Below are 20750 nucleotides of genomic sequence, written 5' to 3' on the forward strand. Positions count from 1 at the left end.
ATTAAAATTAAAGTAGACTTTAGTAAAATCAGGTAGATTTCATTTATTTTTTACGTTCATTGAATTTTATTGAAATTTTGCGAGTTAATACAAAAACAAAACTGAAATTATTGCAATTAACATTAAAAACGCCCGCTCACCATTACAATGCCATTGAAAAAGGTTTGTTTAATACTATGGTTAACTGATTTTTACAATTACTTTAAGAGTGTCTCGGTTCTTGTCTACAAAAATGTAAAATAATAGTCACATTTAAAATTGCATAATTCTAGACAATTCTAGACAAGTGATGTTAGATTATGACGTACATATTGTTTGGAGAAGTTCTCATGCATAAAATGTTTTTATTATTTTTATTTGTTTTTTTTTTATTATTATTATTTCTTTTTTAATCGGTTTTCGACGTAATAATTTCGAATAATTATGCTTTTATATGCTTGCATTTTTATTGCATTTTATGTAATTAAATATATATAACGTACATCTACATCACGAATCACAGCAAAACTTTATATTATAATTTTGTTTTATTTTCTTTTCATATAATTTACGAGAAGCTTTTGATTTTTTTATTTTTTTTTTTTTTGGTGTTTTTAAACTAATAAAAAAATAAAGTTGAGAAAGTGCTGTTATTATTGTAGATACCATAGATACCACAGAAAGATGGTAAGAAATTCAATAAAAGAGAAATTGGAAATTATAAAATTGCAATAGGGAAATAAGCTTAAAAAATGTTCATTTAAACTGTTTGCTTCTTAGTTCGGTTGATTGAGAGTTTATTCATATACTCGTAGGTAAGTATGTCAGTGCACGTATAAAAGGTATTCAATTCATATTCATGTATATATATATATATATATATATATATATATATTTGTTTTTATCTTTTTTTTTTTTCATTATAACGTTTTTTTATTCGGTTTTAATTTATATGGTTTTGTTATTGTGACAAAAAATAAACATTTTTCTTCTACTAATAAAATTCTAGAAAAGCACAACACCTTTATAATGGTCTTTTGAAAATACCATTTACATTTAAGTAGATTTAAAATAAATACACACACATTTCACATACATATATATATATATATATATATATATATATATACATGTGTATATATATATATATATGTGTGTGTGTGTGTGTGTGTGTGTTAATATATACTATGTATCAAGAATTGTTTCCTTATTTCTTCACTTTTATGCATAGCTTTTAATAAGAATTGAAAACATTATATTGTTTTTCAAGGGGATGGGGAGAGGGGTAGGAGGCAATCTGAAAAGTGCTTATCGTTGTCGTTATTCTTCTCCTTCTTCTTCTTGTCAATACTTGGCAAACGGACCCAATAGTAATGCGAAATACTTTGATTTTCTGGGTGGGTACCGGAAATTGTAGAATCATATTTATAGCAGCATATAGCATAGAGATTTAAGAAAAAGAGCTTTCGCTATAAGCAAATCATCTGCTATTTGTTATTTAGTACTGTCTGAAAATGCTAATCTATTTTCCTTTTATATATATATATATATGTTTGTATGCTCCATATAGGCATTTGTCACAAAAAAAAATCAATGCCATACATGTGTTTTATATAAAAAACGCTTTGAGTTAGTTTCAATGGTTTGATACGAATGGAGGGCAGGAATCATTTCAATTTACTTGGTAATTCTGTATTCTGTATTTTTAAGTGTATATAAACATATTACTTGTCAATGTTAATCATTGTTATTGTTATTTAATATATGTATGTATATTGTTAAAAACCGCAAGGATTTACAGGCTAGTCAAGTGCATGTAAATATCGTACACATTATGCATATACATATAATTAAGTTATACCATTATAATAGAAGAAAACTCTATATAGATAGAGCTATATATGTATATATATATATAACTACATATATGCATCTGATGCTCGGCCAGCGTGCTACTTTTAATAGACAAGTCACATTGATTCAAATTCAAGGAGGTTTTTGGTGTCGGTTATGATGTACATACATATATGTATACCATATAACATAGAGCCTGGTTAAACACGATTATTATTAATTATTATTTGTTTATTTTTTTATTTTTTTTCGAAAAAGGCAAAACTACGGAACTGTGGAGCTGTGGAGCTGCCGGAGCTCCCCACTCAAAAGTTGCGTCTATATATGTATGCGGATGTACGTACGTATGTATGTATGTATGTATAAATTTAGCGAATTGCTCACGTCTACGACAATACAGTTAAATAAGCCCACCAATATATGTATGTATTTATATGCATGTATATGTATTACGAGGCTATATTCATATTATTATTATTATTATTGTTATTGTTATTATAATTGTATGTCTGCTCATTTTGTATATATGCATATATAAATGTTTTGTTAAACGTTACGTTCATATTTTTTTAGTTTAATTTTAGTCGATTTCAAAGATTGCTTATATGTTTCAGAGTTAGTTGCTTTGTTTATATAGTTATTAATACTAGTAATAAAATAAAAATGTTTAAACAGTTGCAACGCAAAAATAGTAAGAGTTTTTATAAAGTTGTTTTTTTTTTTTTTTTTTTTTGTGTACTTTTCTTTGCTTAGTGCAAAAAGAAGAAGAACTTCTTCAGTGGGTTCAGTTCGTACAATATACAGGACTTTCCAATGGGTACGTGTTGAATCTGACAGCCGAAGGCCTCCATGTAGTTCTATCTCGAGTGCAAACAACATGGCCGCCATGCACTTTCAAAATCAACAAATACGAATTGGATATATATATTTGTTTTTGTTTTGTTGTAAGTATAAAATTAAAATGCAATGCAAGTATTATGTATGCATGTATGTATATAAGAAAACATAAAGCACAAACAAGTACAAATATAATTTTTTTTTTAATTTTCTTCACTTTTTTTTTGTAATTTGCAGATATAGTGTTAATTAATATAATATATATATATGTGTGTATGCATGTATGTGGACAGCAACATTTTAAAATACGCCATTTAGTATAGATAATGTATGTTTTGTATATATGTATATGTATAGTATGCACTCGTTTTTAATGGAGCTGTTGCAATGTAATGCATAAGGAAAATATAAGCACAGGCGGCAGCCGAATTACATTATTGACATAGTTTTTTAATTTTGTTTTTGTTTCAACTTGCACTGTACTACATAAAAAACAGTAAATTTTGAATTGAATTTTTTGTTTCTCAGTTTTCTCAACACATTTAACAAAACTATCGATTGTATTTATCGATAATTGTGTTGTGTATTCCTTATGTATGTATGAAATCTTGGTGGTATGCATATTTGATTATAATTACATTCTTGTTACAAATTACTGTACTTTTTAAACCATTTACCATTAACCGTTACTTACATACAACTACCGCCTAAGTAGAGTTCTACGACAAGCTATTGAAGTGTTCTGGTTTAAAGGGAAGCGTTTTGGCAGTTGGATTCGTTGCGCGTTATATCAATTATTTAAATAGGCTATCTGTGAGTGTTTTGTTGTTGTTTTTGTTTTTGTTTGCGTGTGTGCTCCATTACTTGCTGCACCTGGACGACGTGGCGAAAGCGTTTGGTTATGGTTGTGTTGTCTTTGTTGCAAGCATCGCCCTAAGCGGCCTGACTCTGCTGCGAGTTGGCGCCGGTTGCTGCAACGGTCACTGCCGGATTCCCGGCAACCGTGGCAGCGTTGCCAGCTATTGTGGTTGTGCCCGCAGTGGCAGCTGCTGCCTGCGCCTGCTGCTGCTGCTGCTGCTGCTGATGATCGGCACTGTCAAAGTAATCGGAGGCATTGCCGCGACAAATGGGGCACGTGCGATTCGACTGCAAAAGTAAAAAATCAAGTTAGTAGCCGCAATTGCTTGACAGTGCTGATAAATTTCTGATTGATATTGTACAGTGTACACAGTTCAGAATGCGTTTCCATCTACATCTAAATTTGTATTATTTGTAAGCAGTAAACAAAAAATATAAAGTTATTAAATTTTCATTTTAAAATAGTGCGTCGATAGTGATGACAAACTTTATATTATTGATAAGTGCTGCCGGTATTAATAATGTTTGTTTTCCGCAGTCAGTAGAGCTGGCAGCACTGGTGGGCAGGACATATCGATAAGTACAATTCGCCAACTGGCTATCGTCCGTTCACACATATTGCACAGTGTTGCCAGCTTGGAATACAGTGCCAGGTGGCAGCACTGCAGTTCTAACCAGAACATTTTTGAAATGATGAAAATTACTGATTCAACTTACGCGCAGCCATTTATCCACACACTTGGCATGGAACTCGTGGGAGCAGGGCAAAACGCGCAGTAGCTGCCGCAGTTCAAAGTCGCACATGCAGACCACGCAGGAGGATTGATCGCCTATTGAGGGTTCATAGGAAAAAGAGGTTTATGTGAGACAAGACATAAAAGAAATGAATAAGTCTTACCATTATGTGCTTCCGGATTGTACTTGTAGCTGGGCAGCTGATCAACTTCGTTGCGTGTGAGACCGCGCGGCTTGGCCTCGCCCAGACGCTCCGCCAGACTGAGCAGCGCCTCATAGTTCTCCGTCTCGTTGGTGTCCGCGGAGCTCAGATCGTGCTGGTTATAGGGAGACAGCGGGAACATGGCACTGCAAACAGGCAAGATGATTAAGGATATGAATAAATTAATGCTAATAAGGACATACAGGAAATTGAGCAAGAAGCCTGGATTGATAATGCCAGCGGTGGTTTGGATCTGCACGGGCGCCTGATGAGGTCCCAACGATTGCGGCGGCAGGACATGCCGATGAGGACCATGATTTGCCGGCCAGAAGCGCGGTAAACGCCTATGTGGCGGGAATGTGCGTCGCTCCGACGATATGATTATCTGCTGCGGTGCTGCCGCCGCCGACATCTGGGTAACATGGGCAGCAGCTGCCGCCGCCGCGGCATTGGAATGTAGATGCTGTGCGGCAGCCGCAGCGGCGGCGTTCATCGAAGCGATGTGGATGTGACTTGCCGGCAACTGATGTGCATGTGGATGTGGATGCGGCGCTTGTCCGCCGACTGGAACGGATGCAGCAGCTGCTGCGGCTGCTGCAGCCGCCGCTGCAGCGGCTGCCTGATGCCCGTCCAAATGATGTGCACTGGGCGGCTCAGTTAATGTTAAATTGGCCACCGCAATCGCGGTTACATCTCGTTGCTGCTGCTGTGCCGTAATCGTTGCCTGCTGTATCATGTGCTGTGCCGCGGCCGCAGCAGCCGCCACCTGTGTGGGCGTTGGCACCTGGGCCACCTGTAGTGGGGCGGCCGCCAGGCCGGCGGGCGCCGCCGAGAAGGGCTGCGTATAGATGCCGTGCAGATGGCAGGGCGCCAGACGCGCCTGCGCTGGCAGCGGATACGTGCAAAAGGAGGCCCAGATGGGCTCATGGCGCAACGCCAAATTGAGGTCAACCATTACCGAGGCGGGTGGCGGTGGTGGCGGCCCAGCGTTCACTTGCTGCTGATGAGTGGGAGCCTGCGGCGGTGCCGGTACCTGCTGCAATATCGCGCCAACGGAGCTGTTCGGGGGCGGCCCGCCAACGACATTGCCGCCGGCATTTCCCACCGACGGCACATTGCCGGCCAGATCCCAGGGTGAGCGATGCGTGTGCGTATGCGGGTGTGGATGCGGATGTGGCGCCTGCTGTTGCTGCTGCGGCGCATAGTGCGGCTGTGGCTGATGATGATGCATTGGATGGTAGTTGGGTGGCGCCTGCTGCTGTTGTTGCTGCGAGTGGTGCAACTGTGGTGCGTATTGCTGCTGGTGCTGCTGCTGTTGCTGCTGCTGCTGGGTGGAGGTGGCCACATCACGCAGGCGTGGCCGACGCAGCGGTGGACTGCCTTGTTGCATCTGCGAAAAATAAAAATACATTAGAGCTCTGACCTGACATTGAGCCCAATGCTCGGAGTTTTACCATGACACGTTGTGAGCGTCGCGGTTCCCAAATGGCTGGCGGCGATTGACTTGGTCGTCCCGAAATTCGGCGACGCTTGCGCGATGGACTGTCCGAGTTCAGGCCGTTGGGACCAGGTCCGAGCCCATTGTTAAGCGAAAGTGTGGAGCCGGACAAACCAGAACCGGAGGGCACATCGCCCATTAAACCTGGACCAGCGGCGGATGTGGAGGCACCATTGTTATTGCCATAACCATTGCCCATGTGCTGATAGTGTGGACCATTCCGGCCATAGCCGCTGCGCATAAAGCTGTAGCCACCATCGGATCTATGATCCAGACCCTGTTCCGAGCTGCCATTGCCAAAGTGCTGCAAGAATTCGAAAATATAATTAAATCTGTAGATGAGGAGAAAATACCCTATAAATAGTGTGGTAAAAATACCCTATAAATATGCTTAAGAGATATAGCTTCTGCTTGATTAAAAGCATCTGCAGACTAGAAATTATTAAACAGCTTAAGACCAACTAAATTGTATCGGAATACATTCTTATCTATCCTTATTTTTTGAATGTGCACAACAAACGAAAAAGTTATTTAAAGAAACAATTTCTCACAGAGAGACAAGAGCAACAGGGCATCTTCTAGTTATGATAACCTTCGCAAAGGTTTTATTTTTTAGTTAATAAATACTTTTATGAACTGACTTGCTAACTCACATTGTTGTTTGGATTTCTATCGTAGTTTCCATTGTGACGACGATTGTTGTTGTTGTTGTTGTTGTTGTGGCCATTGCCCGGATTGTTGTTGTTACCATTGTTGTTGTTGTTGTGATGTTGCTGATAGTCGCGGGACAAAGCGGGGCAAGCTCGACGATAATTCATATAGTCGGGATTGTTGCCATTGCTTAAGCCGTTCGCATTGTTGTTGCTGTTGCTGTTGATGATAATATTGTTGTTGTTGCCGTTGCGATTGTTGTAGTTGCGTTGGCTGTGATGCCCATGGCCCGTTGGTCCTGCCTGTGGGCCGGAAGGTCCTTGGCTATGGCTATTGATAGGTGCGTGGTTAATATGAGAATCAGTCAATTGGTTGTGGTTTATCATAAGAGGCGACGGCGACAGTTGTTGTTGTTGTTGGGTTTGAGATCGTCGTTGACGTTGTTGTCGTTGTGAACACATTTGTTGGGGTTGTCGTTGTGGTTGTTGGTGTTGTTGTTGTTGTTGTTGTGGTTGTTGTGGCGCAGACGACCCATGAGGAATTATATCGGTACAAGAATTGACATTCACAACATCAGTAGGGTTACTATTTGTTGTTGTATTGGTTGAATTGAAAGTTGTTGCGGTTGTTGAATTTGAATTCGTACGTGTTAGCGGGAGGGATTGGCGATTAGTCGGTTGTTGTTGTTGTTGTTCTTGTTGTTGGTGTGGTTGGTGATGTTGGTTGTTGTTGTTATTGTTGTAGCTGTGATGGGTGCTGTGATATTGATGATTATGATTGAAATTATGGGCATGATTGTTATCGTGATTGGCTGGAAGGGATAGCAGAGCAAGGGGCGTGCTACGGCGCTGCTGATTTGGGTTTGGTATAGGCATTAGCGTGGATGTGGGCGGGGCGGCAACAGTTAAACATAAGCGTGCTGGATTCAGTCTAACAACGGACACGGACATTGAACCAAAAGCGGGCGGCGCACTCGGCGCACTGTTGCACATATCAATATAGCTGTGATAGCCGTGATTCACAATTGGGCTCTGATTGGGATTTGGGCACTGATTGGGATTGTGGTTTTCATTGTGTGCTGTTCGTAAGCTATTCAGATTATTGCTGCTAATGTTATCAGTGCAATTGTTGTTATTGTGTGCAGTGTTGGTAATTGAATGATGATAACTGTTATGATTAACGTTACTGTTACTGTTATTGTTACTGTTACTGTTATACTGTGTGTGGTTATGTTGGGCTTGCGACTGATGACTGTTTTGTGGGGCATTGCGACTGTGATTGAGGTTAAGGCTGTTGTTGTGATGATGCGTTTTGCTATTGTTATAAATACAAGTTCCGCTAGAATTACTTGTTTGTACATCGCTGGATTTTCGATTTAGGTTTGCAATTGCGTTTTTTTTTTTGTTTTTTTTTCAGATAATATGTAATACATATAATAAGATATACGTATATAATATATATATTCGGTTTTACGAGATACATTTGAAAATTGTTCAATCAAATCAATGCAGTAGCAGTGTGGTGGTAGTATTAAAACACAACCCATATATAGTTATTTTTGTATGCATATACATGTACAGGTAGTAGGTAGTAGTAGTAGTAGTGTATATATGCAGAGTGATAGCCACACATATACGTTATTTATATAGTTTTTTATTATTATTATTTTGCAGTTTTTTCGGTTTTTTTTTTTTTATGAAGAAGAAAGAAAAACGAAAAAGATAAAAATAATATATATGTAAATGGCAAAATGCAATAATTAGATTATTAGTTTAATATAGATATATATATATATTTTTGTAATTATATAATATCAATATATACACACACATATAGTTTATAATAATATTATGGCAATGGGTGTATATGTAGCGAGAATTTGTTATTAATAATATTATTCAATAGTTAACTACATATACACACATATACAATATGCATTTAGTAGGAACAAATACGTACTAATTTTGCACAATTGGTTTTTTTTTTTTTTGTTTCTTTTTCTTATTGTTTTTGTTGTACTTATGCATTTTAAATAGAAATTGTTAGTTTGCTATTTTATTTATTTATTTGTTTGGCTTTCGCTTTAATGCACACTACGCTTACGAACAGAAATGAATAATAAATTTTAAAGAAGGAATTAAACAACAAATGCGAGTATCACAGTTTTTAGGACACTTTTCAACGCAACACTTTCACTAGCTAAACATGAGAGATACAGAGAGAGAGTTATATGAACTTATAAGAGAGATAGAGAGAGAGAGAGTGCTGTACATGCTCAAAAATATACAAAAGAGAACGCAAAAAACGTAAACCGTTAATCCAAGTACAAGTACTTTCTTTTCAAAAAAAAAAAAGCTTAGGGAGCATGTGGGTGTGGCGCGCTCTGAAGAATCAGCTTTGGGTACGCAACGCACGACGTAATCGTTAACGTAATGTAAACGTGAGCACAACAGCATGCGAATGCAAAGCTTAAGACAATATCATAGGGTGACACAGGTCGACAGATCGAGCTGGGGTATACAATATAATACCTACACACACACACACACACACACACACAGACATACATACATACAGACAGACAGCAGTAGGGTGGGCGTGAGCGAAAAAGCGCCAAAAATTATACGTTAACGTTTAACACTTACGCACTAATTGCAAAAGCTGCGACTGCAACTCATTCGCTTACGTGTCCAAAAAACTTAAGAGGAGAAATCATATGGTATATGCTTAAATAGTTAACTATTTGAAACAGACAGTGTGGGAAAAGTACAAAAGTTATAGATTATAGTTGTTGCTCTGATTTTGATGTAGCGCTCACACACAATCAAATATTGAATATATTGATATCGAGAAATAGTAACGCATTTACTATATACTTTGAGAGTTGTTTAGTAGCTTTGGTTTTTCGACATGTTTTGTTTTTATTTTTTTTTTTTGAATTTCTAGTTAGGTACATTAAAACTGTTTATTAAACATTCTAAGCCGCAGTGTGCATAATGCAAATAAATAAGTAAAACATTAAGCTGAGTTTCTTGATCATTGAATATGATTTTTCAACATTGTCAAACAAATTTTAGATTTTTACCAGCACCAAAAATGCAGTTAAGCGTTTATACAAAATACACCAATCTATAAAATTTTATCAATAACAATCAATAAACTCAACTAAAATGCAAATATCATTCATAAAATGTTGAATTGAAAAAATATTACAACTAAGTATTTACTGTACGGTTTGGATAAAGAGGAAATTTTGTAACTAAATTTTTATATATATGTATATTTGGCTTGCACTTTGACGGTTGCATTTATAATAATCACATGGATTTCAAACATCACAATATTTGTTTTCAAAAGTATTTAGGTTTGGTTTAATTTTTTTTTTTTTTTTTTTTGTAAAGTTCATTTAGCATAAACGTGAAGCGAAACTAAGCGCATGAAATCAAAAAATATAATTATACAAAATATGTTTAAGAATAAAAAATAAAAAAAAAAATAGGAAAGCAAATAGCAGCCCAATGAGCTATACTATTGTTAAGAAGTACATTTGTGCTGATTTAGCTCCACTTGGAACTAGTTCGCGTTGCGAGTGGAACGACTAAATGTGGTGTGCTTCTTGTTGTTTTTATTTTCTTGACTGAATATGCATGAAAAACACTTTCAGGTAAAACGTAGTCTTTGCTTTCTCCTTTTTATAATTCTACTCGTTTTCCCTGAGTCGCACTGTGTCCAATTCATGTACTACTTGTAGTACCTAACCTCACATAAAGATTCATTTTTTATATTACAGCTATAAACACGGTATGCATAGTTAAAGAGATGAATGTGTATGTATATTTTGATACTAGCGGTAAAGCTCCATGGAAAGAAAATTATTTTGAATTTTTTTAAATTATAATTTAAACTCGTTTTTACAGACATTCTGCAGGTGCTCTGCAGGATCACTCTAAAGATATATAAAAAGCTGCTTTGTTTTCTTAATATCCATACCAAAAATCGTTAAAAATATACATTAAAAATGACATACACACGCAGCATTAAACTAGTTTTTAAATAAAAGCAAACAAGTTATATGCAAATTGTAATCGTAAATTATTTACCAACTACAAGTACGAATTTACACAGATATTAGTCTTATATTTGGCTCTTGGCCAAGAAAATTGCTTTGGCCCAAACTTTTAAAGTAAATGTTTTTGTATTTTTTTTTTCTTTTTTTATTGTTGATGATGGCATGCTTGGTAATAAACCGTTAAGCGCGCTTTTCATATGTACGAGAGTATTTAAAAGTATTTAATAAGTACGAGAAATTAAGAAGCTTTTTTTTTGGACAAAGAAACAACTACTTAAAAACTTAGGACATTTGCTACGTATAAAGTTTTGTTCGCCATTTTTAAGTGCTCTTCATGCATTTTTCATTGGGTTTTTTTGAGTTTTTTTTTTTGATTAACGGTTGAAAATTAAAAACTTTCTGATAATAGTTCTGTTAGATGTAAATATATATGTATCTACTATGGAATTTCGCCTGGTATGTATACATATTTGTAATTGAAGCGGTTAGAAAATGTACATACGATACAATTAAGAATGTATTGTTTAACATTTTATTATTTTTTTTTTTTGGATCAAAACGAAAGTTGTGTATTGTTTTTCAATTGAATGTAAATGCAGAGAGATAATAGATACAACGATAATTAGTAGTTAGAATTAATACATAGTATGTGCCAATTGACAAGAACAAAACATAAAGAAAATGTACAGTACGAAAGAGAACAAAAATTACAAATGAACACGAATTTATAAACGTTGAGAAAACAACAAAACAGCTGCAGCTGCAAACCATTGTGCAACACGTGCAGTACTGCACAGCTGCCAAAGAGAGCGAGAGCAAAAGAGCGAGCGAGAGAGCGCACGAAATAGAGAGCGGGTTTGTGTTGTAAAAGCTTGCACTCTCTTGATGTGCTGAGCCTGCAGCTGTATTGTTGTTAATGCAAGTTTGTTGAGTGCTTCGAAAATTCAACGGTAAAAGGAGGCCAACGAAATGTTTTGGCTTTGGATGATCAATTTTGTTGTTTACTTTTTACTCTATTGGACAACACGCAATTAATTACAAAATTCTCCCTTTACCCTAAAAGCGATTTTTATATCTGAGGTGTAGTTACGTAGAAGTAGTTAGATATATATATATATATAGAGAGAGAGAGAGAGAGATAGATATAGATTGAAGAGTAGAGAAAACTGTTCTATAGTTGTCGTGGGGAGCGTGGGGAACGAGTAACAAGGATGTTGTTGTTGTTGTTGTTGTTATTATTTTTATGGCAGGTCGTAGGCATAGTACGGTGTGGGATAGCGGCGGGATAAAGGGCACTTGGATAGGGTACTTCAAATTCGCTTTTATGTCACTTAAAGCTAACGTAATTTGCAAAATTTATTGGTATTTTTAAATTGTTGTTGTTTTTTTTTTTTTTTATATATATTTATATTCATATACCATAAGCTGCGTAGCTCTTACCAATTTGAGTTTCTGCCATCGATTGCGTCTTTGTTATTGTTGGCATTGTTGTTGTTGTTGTTGTTGTTGCTGTTGTCATTATTGTGGCGATTCAGATTGACATTGCACCAGGGACTATGACCCGGCACAAGGCCATTGTTGTTATTGTTATTCCGCTGCTGCTGTTGCTGTTGTTGTTGTTGTTGCTGTTGCTGCTGTCCGTGTGGATGCGGCGAGTAGACCATGCGGCCGCGCTGGGAGCGCGCAGATGAGGAATTGCGAGAAAATGGCCGCCGGCTGTTGCCCGAATGATTCGCATTGGAGTTCAGCATGTTGCGGCTGCTGTTGCTGCTGCTGCTGCTTGAGACTTAGTTGCTGTTGTTGTTTTTAGTAATTTGTTTATTCAAACTTTGTTTTGTTCATTTATAGCTGCAAGTTGTACAAAAGGAAAAACGGAAAACGTTTGCGTTTTGAAAAACTTGAACTGAGTTAAGTTTAAAGCCGCGCCCGCGCCCTCCAGTACACAAAGCAATAACAACCAACAAAGCCAACATGCTCAAATATTATAGATAAATAAATAATAAACAAAACCCAAACGATACGATAAACAAAACATTTATGCATGGGGCTAAACACTAGTACTTACTGAGAAAAAGAGCATAAAAATGTATGTGTCTGTGTCTGTGTCTGTGTGTGTGTGTGTGTGTGTAGTGGTAAATATGTAAAGAAGATAGAGTATATATACTTTCTTGATCATAAATAAAACAGCAACAATTTGAGTTTGGTTTTAAAACGTGTAGCTTTAATAGTTTGTCAATAATTGAAGAAAAAATAAATAAAATGTAATTTCATGATTGGATACGTGCGTGATTAGTTTCTGGGTACTACATATACATATATATATATATATATAGAGTATACAATATGCCTGATATATGCGTTTTATTTAATGGGTGAAAATTCTTGTCATACAGAGCTAAAAGTTATATATTTAAAATGCATGGGTGTGTGTGTTTGTGTGAGAGCATGGATGAATATAGGTATGAGATAATACAATAATAAACAAAACACATTATTAGTAAATGTTCTCTTTTCTTCCTGGGAGTCGGGTGGGTTTATTACAAAAATTACTTATCAATTGTTTAGGAGTAGTTAGTACTATTGAGAGCTTTAGAGTTGAGAGAATATAACACTTATCTTACGTGTATATATATATGTCTTGTATTTATATATATGTACGTACATGTTTCTAGGCGACAGTACAACTTTGATAACATATCTATGTATACTTAGAAAGCTATTACAATGGCTTTACAGCTATCACGAAACTGTTTGGAATTAGTTCCAAATTCATATAACAATGCTTTAACAAAAAAACAGTCTTTTTCTTGGGAAATAATGTTTGATGTAAAATTACTTTAAACGACTTAGCTTAAGTTTATCTGTACTGCTCTGACCCATATATTTATATTGAAATCTTATGCTGCTTTAGGTTTAGTTTCACTCCATACTATTGTTTCTTTTGCGCCTGCTCAACTGCTCTTTCAAACTACTTAAAATATTTGCTTGACTCTAGACCAGGGCTCTATAAAATTATCCAGATCAACAAGGCATACATGGGCAATTCCAGGAAATCACCAAAACAGAAAAGTTCTTAAATAAATTTCGATACAATTAAAGGTAAGCTTAAACAATTACAAAAAGGCGCATTTCCCACTACAACTACAACTATTTGACGATAAAGACAACATATCCTCTTCAATTCAGATTTGTATATAGTAAATTCATTTGACAATCTATCAAAGTTGTACTGTAAGATGTATATACATATATATATATATATGTGTGTGTGTGTGTGTGCAAAAACAAATATGTGTGTATGTAGTTGTTGGATGGTATAAATGGGGTTAGAGCAGTATTGGAACCAAAGAACGTAGGACAAATACAAAAAGTTACAAGTTACAAGCTCTAAGCCATGCGAAGTCAAAGAGAAAAACAACTATTTCTATTAATTTGTAATGTTTCGAGAGATTTTGTGTGTTTGTCTTTCATTTCGCATGACTTATTTTGAATAGTACATATTAAAGATAGTATAAATGTTTATCAAATTTACAAAAACAAGCTTACAATCTAAAGCCGAGTCTTTTGCCAAGTTGCAGTAGAATGTTGTTGTTGTTGTTGGTTGTTGATGGTGGTGGTGGTGGTTGTTGTTGTTGTTCTTGTTGTTGTAGTTGTTGGTAGTAGTAGTTGGTAGGCGGTACGAGGAATAATACAATATATATAGATATATAAGTTGGCATTTATGGAGGCGAGCGAGCGATAGATAGCGCTCTATTTGTATTTTTTTGTTGTTTATGTTTATAATTTTAACATGAGCTTGAGGCTGAGGTTGAGGTGTGTGCAGTTTGCGCTTGCAGTTACAGTTGCAGTTGCGGTAGTTGGTCAGTGAGATACAGATACAGATACAGATACAGATACACGCGCGGCAAAATGGCAGTCTTATGTGCTATATCGTACTTAGCATACATTTCGGTTTAGTTTCAGTATTTATTTTTACATGTGGGGATAGTCAATAGATAAAAAACACTTGATGAACAGTTTTCATTGTTGTTGTTGTTGTTTTTTTTTTTTTTTTTGTGTGTGTTAAAAAGCTGGCACGTCTGGCCACGGCCATTAACAAATGCAAATTTACCACCAAAACCAGCAATAAAATATTGTATGTATGCTAAAAACAAAGAAAAAATAAAAGTAAAAGAAACATTTGCAATTACATTCATAGTTTTTGAGACTAATTTACTTTTTTAAGAAACTTTCCATATATACCCTTGCAGTATGGATTATAATCCTATATTATTGATCAATTGCAACAGAAGTGAGTGAAGTAACACTCTACTGCCGGCTTCTGGCATAAGAGCAAAGTGTCATCGACATCGGACCACTATAACATACGGATCGTATGGGAACAATCGGTTAAAATATTGAATTTTATTGTGGACCTTACTCAACAACAAACGAACAGGCGACTGGAGTGTTAGGTTATCTCAATCAAATGATCGCCAATCTCCTGTTTATCTGCAAGGGTATTCAATTTTCGACATTCCGAAAATAACTAAATGATTCTTTTTAGTTGGGTTAGTAATAAATACATAGTATACATGTGTAATATGTGTTTTTGGACATAGCTATGAATGTATTTATATATATATATATATATATAGAAATTTATATTTATATAAAAAGCGAGGTTTTAATTGCCAAATAGTAAAATGCTCATGTTATATAAAGTAAAATACTATGTAAGTTAAGCAGGCAGTTAAAATATATATATATGTGGGTATGTATGTTTGTATGAACCAAATGCACACACTGGACAGCAATTGCAGAGTCCTAAAACCTGGCAACAAAAACAAAATACGTTTTATTTGTGTTTACATATAAATGTACATACATACATTTAGATGTATGAACGCATTTATGTAAAACACCAAACTTTGCATTAATGTATGTGTGAGCGTGTGTTGGCCCCACACAAAAAAAGCTGAACACACTTTGCCACCCTCTCAAAATGAAAACAATAAATTATCAAAAGGAAAATATGTACGTATATAAAAGTGTACATATGTATGTATATACATCAGTCGTCTTTTATTCTCCACACAACTCAAAGCCAAATTATGATGAGAGAATGAGAGATAAGCACAAGCAAACCAAACAGACGGGCAAACATACACACATACATAAAGCTGAATGAGAGTGCGACGGCAATGAGCAGAAGAGAAAAGCAAAAACCCACCTAACCAAGTCTCGCTGTCTCTTGTTGTTGCTATTGCGTAGTCATGGTAGTCGAACTTCAACGACGATTGCTCTTTTTTGAAGCACACACACACATACGCATACGCACATCGATTATATGAATATATATGTATACCATAAAAATGTTTGCCTGCCTTTTGTTAACTATGCACATACAGATAATTACGTTCCATATTATTGTATATACGTTAACAAGATTCACAATAACGCGCACACCACATACACACAGGCACAAACGATTGCAAAATCAACGGGGGAAAAATAAATAATTTTACACATCAACGCGAGCGAGTAAAATACCAGCACGAGAGCTCGCTTGAACAGACAAAGAGGTAGTGTGGTAAAATGCTCAGACGGACCATTTATTTGCTCCCCCGTTTACTTGAACTCTCACCACTCGTCTGCCTCTCTCTCTCTCTCTCTCGCTCTTTGTGTGGGGAGCCAAAGCGTATCAATTGTAAATGCGTTGTGGGTATACATAGATATGGGTAAAAAAAAAAAATCGAAACTTTATGCCCCACAGTGGCTTCGAACCGCTCCCCTTTGACCATAGCTCACTTAAATCAACACAAGTTCACATATTTATAGGTGCATGTGTGTGTGTACACATGCATTCAGACACACATACATACGCACATATGTATATGAATTCACAATGACAACCACTTCGTCACCATCCACAGAAAAACTGGCATTAAACAATTGCGTTTTATATAATTTCACTACATCTATGTGTTAATGTTGAAGAGCACTATTTGCATTAGAGATAACCTCAAGAAAAATAGTCCTTTTAAAAACAAATTACATTTGGTATAAAATGTATCCAAATTTTTTATGGGAGTTTACCTCTGCACGATTCTCGACCTGACAAAGCGCTGTATATGTATGCACATATGTATTTCTTACTTCAACAAAACGGTCACACTAACTAGCAGGGTTGCATGGCGCATATATCGAATGTGTTTGGGGTACTTATGCACATAAAAGCATTCAATACAGTCCTGCACAGTTTGTTGAACTGACATCGATATGTTATCGGCAAATAAAAAATATACATCGATGCCCGAACGCCATTGAATATTTAACTTGGTATTTTCGTGTTTTAAAAAGTTTTGTTTTTGCAACAAATTTGTTAACAATTTGACAACTTATCACTGGATAACTAATTAAGTTACAGCTCAAGTGCAAAATGTAAGTAAAAGTCGCATTTTCGTAGCGGTGTTTCATGACCGACATTTTTTCCCCATTAGGGCGCGTGCCCGGTCTCCCACCGCCGAGGGCGAAAAGGAAAATAAAGAGAAAGATATTAAAGAGAAGGACGCAAAGGCCGCTACATCCAATTCGTCGCGCCGAGAGCGAGAACGCAAGCGTCGAGGCTCCGCCTCCTCAAGCAGCGACTCCAGCAGAAGGTGCACATTTATTTCACGTATTTTTGCCGGTCTAACACAAACGTTTACTCCATTTTGTACAGCTCATCGAACAGCACATCATCGCGCAGCAGCTCCGGCTCCAACTCACGCTCCAGTTCGAGCAGCTCAAGTGATTCGTCTAGCTCGTCGTCCTCATCGACTAGCGATACCGATCGCAGCGAGAAAAATCGACGTCGTGGTGCCGGCGGCAGCGCAGCAGCCGGCAAGGATACCTCTCGTTCACCGCGCAGAGCTTCCAAATCGCCACGCCCCAATAGCAAGGTTCGCAAGGAATCAGAACGTGAACGCACGGAACGTGATCGGGATCGTGTGCAGCGTAGTCGTAGCCGTTCCAGAGATCGAGCACGTCGCAGCTCCAACGATCGTGGTGCTGGAGGCGGCGGGGTAGCTGGTGGCGAGGTAAATAACGTGAAACGCGAACGTTCCCGCTCGATCAGCCGCTCGCGTTCGCCACGTCGCCGTGGAGGTCGCGGCACCGTCGATCGCACCCCGCCGCCCAAGCGCCGCGAGCGTTCACGTAGTCGCAGTCGCACCCGTTCACGCTCACCCACACCAAAGCCGGTGCGCATCCATGTCGGCCGACTGACACGCAACGTGACCAAGGATCATGTGTTGGAGATCTTTAGCAGCTTTGGCACTGTAAAGAATGTAGAATTCCCGACTGATCGTTATCATCCTAATTTTGGACGTGGCATGGCCTATGTAGAGTATGCCACGGCCGAGGACTGCGAGTCGGCCATGAAGCACATGGATGGCGGCCAGATCGATGGCCAGGAAATAACAGTATCGCCAGTTATTGTGCCAAAGCAGCGACCGCCCATGCGACGACCATCGCCACAGATGCGCCGTCCTCAGGGCGGTCGCTGGCGTTCCCCGCCGCAGTTCAATCGCTTCAATAATCGTGGCGGCGGCGGAGGCGGCGGACGTCGCAATTCACCGCCGCGCGGCCGTCGCTCACCGCGACGTCGTTCACGTTCACCCATACGCCGCCGGCGTCGCAGCAACAGTTCGGACAGTTCCCGTTGAAGAGAATTTAGTAACACTATTTCATTTGAATTGGTAAACATAAAAAAAAACAATAACAACAAACCAACAGCAATAACAACAAATGCATTTGAATTACAATTTATATCCGAAACAATTATTTAAATGTAGAAACGAAATATATATTAAATTACAAAACTGAACCCTAAGAAGATTCTATGTTATAAAAGCTGGAAAATATGTTATATATAATTAACTTTGGGATTCCGAAAATCCAATACCCAAACTGGGCTAGACAAGATATAATAATTTTGCCATAGGGACGTCGTTCTTATGGTAATCCTTAATTCAGTTGTGTTTTCCTATTGTAATAATTATATTATTTTCGACAACTAAAACTCCAAATATAATACATAGATAACAATTATTTTTGCTGATTTTTATCAAAAAAATAGCTCTAAATTTCCATATCTTTCGCAAATAAATAATACCAATTCAAGCATTTTAACTGACAAACATGCACTATATTAATAAATTGTTTGAAATTAAGTTTGATTTTTTTTTAATTTGGTTTTAATGACGAATGTTTACAATTAATGTATAAAGGAGCACTCGTTACCTTTTAACGGACAGCCCTGAGGATGGTGTTGCTTAAAGAAACAGGGTCGTTTCTTAGTCGTTACCTGCTTTCCAGTGCTTTCAGTCGCCGCAGCAGCAGCTTTGGGCTTACGTATGCGAATACGATCTTCGCCGCAAAACTCAAAAACTTCGTGCTTATTGCGCAGCAGTGTCTTAATACCGCCGCACTCGGACTTGATGCCGCTAAGCTCCGCTTTGGTGAGGCCCTGTGCTATGTCACGCATTGTCAACTGTTGTCCTGGCAGCCAATCGTTATCCATAGCATTGCTGGTTGTATTTGCATTGGCCAACAACATGCAAAAGATTTTCAAAACTAACGCGTCAATTATGCTCTTTTCCACTTGCGTGCAATTTCTTACGCTCTCTGCTTTCTCGCGCAGCTTTACTGAATTCGCCGCGCTGTCGACGCCCGCTTTGTGCTTTTGCAGCTCTTGCTGCACAAAATGTTCCAGGCACTGGTTCGCTTTTGTTGTGTGCTTTAAGCCAATTAAAGCTAAGCGTTTGGTGCTTGGTATCTTCAGCCGATCCTGCAGCGTTTCAAAGCCACACTTATCCGAGATTTGTCGTGCATATATCAGAAAATCCTGATAAGCGCTGATGCTAGTGTTGCGCCGCTGATACTTGACGCCGGAAAGCTCAAATGGGCAGCACGGCAGCAGAAAAAAGCTGGTTTTTAGGCGCGCCGCCAACACTGGCAACCAGGGTGACAACTCATCAGAATGATTACCTATTAGCCAGTCAATGTCCGGATAATCCAATGAAAAGCTATTTGGCTCCACGGTTTGCTCAATGAGACTTGCATTTGTTTGCGCCGGATAAAGTGACCACAGTTTACGCCTGCGTACATCGTAGCCGTATCCCCTGTAGCCCTCCGCATTGAGCACATGGACGAGCAGCCCATTGCCGCAGCCCAAGTCAGCAAATGCTGTAGGCTGCGACTGTGTGCAGTTCCACAGGGTGATTAGGTATGCGGCAATGGCTAAATCCTCATATATAAACTTTAACGGATCTGTCGATTCGTTTGCCGTTTGCCAGCACTGCAGCAGACGCTGCGCGTGTTTTTGCTTGAGTTTTTTGTACAGTTCGCTGTACATTTCCACATCTAATAAACGCAACGATTTCTGTGCGCTTTCGTCCCGCTTGCCCTGGGACCACTTGTAAAGTTTAGGCTTTAGCACAAACTGCGCCCAGCAAGAGCTTTGCTCGCAGCCCAATTCCACTCGATGCGGCAGCGTAACAGCTTCCAGCTGGTCACCAATTAAATTAACGGAGAAATCATCAAAACCGTCGTACCCTAGGAAATGGCATTCATAGCTTTGTTTGCTAAAATCTGTCAATTAGTTTATATTTTTTAATTATATCATTCAAAGTTAATTTAGATTAAACTCACCCACAGTTCCATTGGCCAAAATATTTGTGGCCAACTTTTTGGTCAGCATTTTGTAGCCAATCCTAAAACCCTCACATGTTCTCTCATTAGCATTGGTTCGCAGCTGCTGTTCCAGCTCCGCCTCGTTGGATTCATATAGTTTACCCTGCTGCAGCTTTTGCACCTGTGTTATAAGCACCTCAAATAGTTTTTTATTCAACGCATGATAGTTTTTTATTAATATGGCTATGGACTGCCAGAATTGCGCCTCGTCGAGCTGCACAGCTGCCATGTCTTGCAATGTTTACCAACACTTGTGCGGACTAGTATGCTAATCAAAGGCAAAGCAAAATATGCCATAAATATATTATATAAATATTTTGCATAGGAAACAGTCTTCTGCATAAGGTGAT

The 20750-nt window shown here is 38.0% G+C and overlaps 3 protein-coding genes across 7 annotated transcripts; 1 reads left to right on the top strand and 2 right to left on the bottom strand.

Moving 5' to 3' along the window:
• Positions 1-37: 37 nt before the first annotated feature.
• On the bottom strand, positions 38-16854 carry mura (murashka). Of its 5 annotated transcripts, none has more exons than XM_015170363.3 (9): positions 16762-16854; positions 14230-14827; positions 12124-12531; positions 6617-7976; positions 5920-6267; positions 4669-5855; positions 4427-4611; positions 4246-4358; positions 38-3816 (listed from the first exon to the last, which is right to left on the bottom strand). In XM_015170363.3, exons 3-9 carry the CDS (start codon positions 12432-12434, stop codon positions 3604-3606), a joined length of 3717 nt encoding a protein of 1238 aa, XP_015025849.1. In that variant the 5' UTR covers positions 12435-12531; positions 14230-14827; positions 16762-16854; the 3' UTR covers positions 38-3603. The 5 variants fall into 5 exon arrangements, with proteins under 5 accessions (XP_015025849.1, XP_015025851.1, XP_070062995.1 ...); XM_015170365.3 differs by having other exon boundaries at positions 6617-6944; positions 16762-16853; XM_070206894.1 differs by lacking the exon at positions 16762-16854 and adding an exon at positions 15896-16674.
• Positions 16855-16944: 90 nt separating this feature from the next.
• RnpS1 (RNA-binding protein S1) lies at positions 16945-18532 on the top strand. Its single transcript, XM_002056322.4, has 3 exons — positions 16945-17106; positions 17166-17324; positions 17387-18532. Coding segments are annotated over exons 1-3 (1146 nt in total). The 5' UTR covers positions 16945-17104; the 3' UTR covers positions 18372-18532.
• LOC6633001 (probable tRNA (uracil-O(2)-)-methyltransferase) lies at positions 18455-20658 on the bottom strand. Its single transcript, XM_002056323.4, has 2 exons — positions 20359-20658; positions 18455-20298 (listed from the first exon to the last, which is right to left on the bottom strand). The coding sequence occupies exons 1-2, from the start codon at positions 20627-20629 to the stop codon at positions 18923-18925; spliced, it is 1647 nt and encodes a 548-aa protein (XP_002056359.1). The 5' UTR covers positions 20630-20658; the 3' UTR covers positions 18455-18922.
• Between the last annotated feature and the right edge of the window lie 92 nt (positions 20659-20750).

This window comes from Drosophila virilis, chromosome 2, assembly GCF_030788295.1.
Source record: "Drosophila virilis strain 15010-1051.87 chromosome 2, Dvir_AGI_RSII-ME, whole genome shotgun sequence".
Taxonomy (NCBI): Eukaryota; Metazoa; Arthropoda; class Insecta; order Diptera; family Drosophilidae; genus Drosophila; species Drosophila virilis.

Excerpts from the sequence above, each read along its gene's own strand:
- mura (XM_015170363.3), bottom strand. The coding sequence starts at position 12,434 with ATGCTGAACTCCAATGCGAATCATTCGGGCAACAGCCGGCGGCCATTT. Across the intron at positions 6,268-6,616 it reads ATAGAAATCCAAACAACAAT|CACTTTGGCAATGGCAGCTC; the intron begins GTGAGTTAGCAA and ends GAATTCTTGCAG. Across the intron at positions 4,359-4,426 it reads CAATCCGGAAGCACATAATG|GCGATCAATCCTCCTGCGTG; the intron begins GTAAGACTTATT and ends AACCCTCAATAG.
- RnpS1 (XM_002056322.4), top strand. Across the intron at positions 17,325-17,386 it reads AGCAGCGACTCCAGCAGAAG|CTCATCGAACAGCACATCAT; the intron begins GTGCACATTTAT and ends CATTTTGTACAG.
- LOC6633001 (XM_002056323.4), bottom strand. The coding sequence starts at position 20,629 with ATGGCAGCTGTGCAGCTCGACGAGGCGCAATTCTGGCAGTCCATAGCC. Across the intron at positions 20,299-20,358 it reads TTTGGCCAATGGAACTGTGG|ATTTTAGCAAACAAAGCTAT; the intron begins GTGAGTTTAATC and ends ACTAATTGACAG.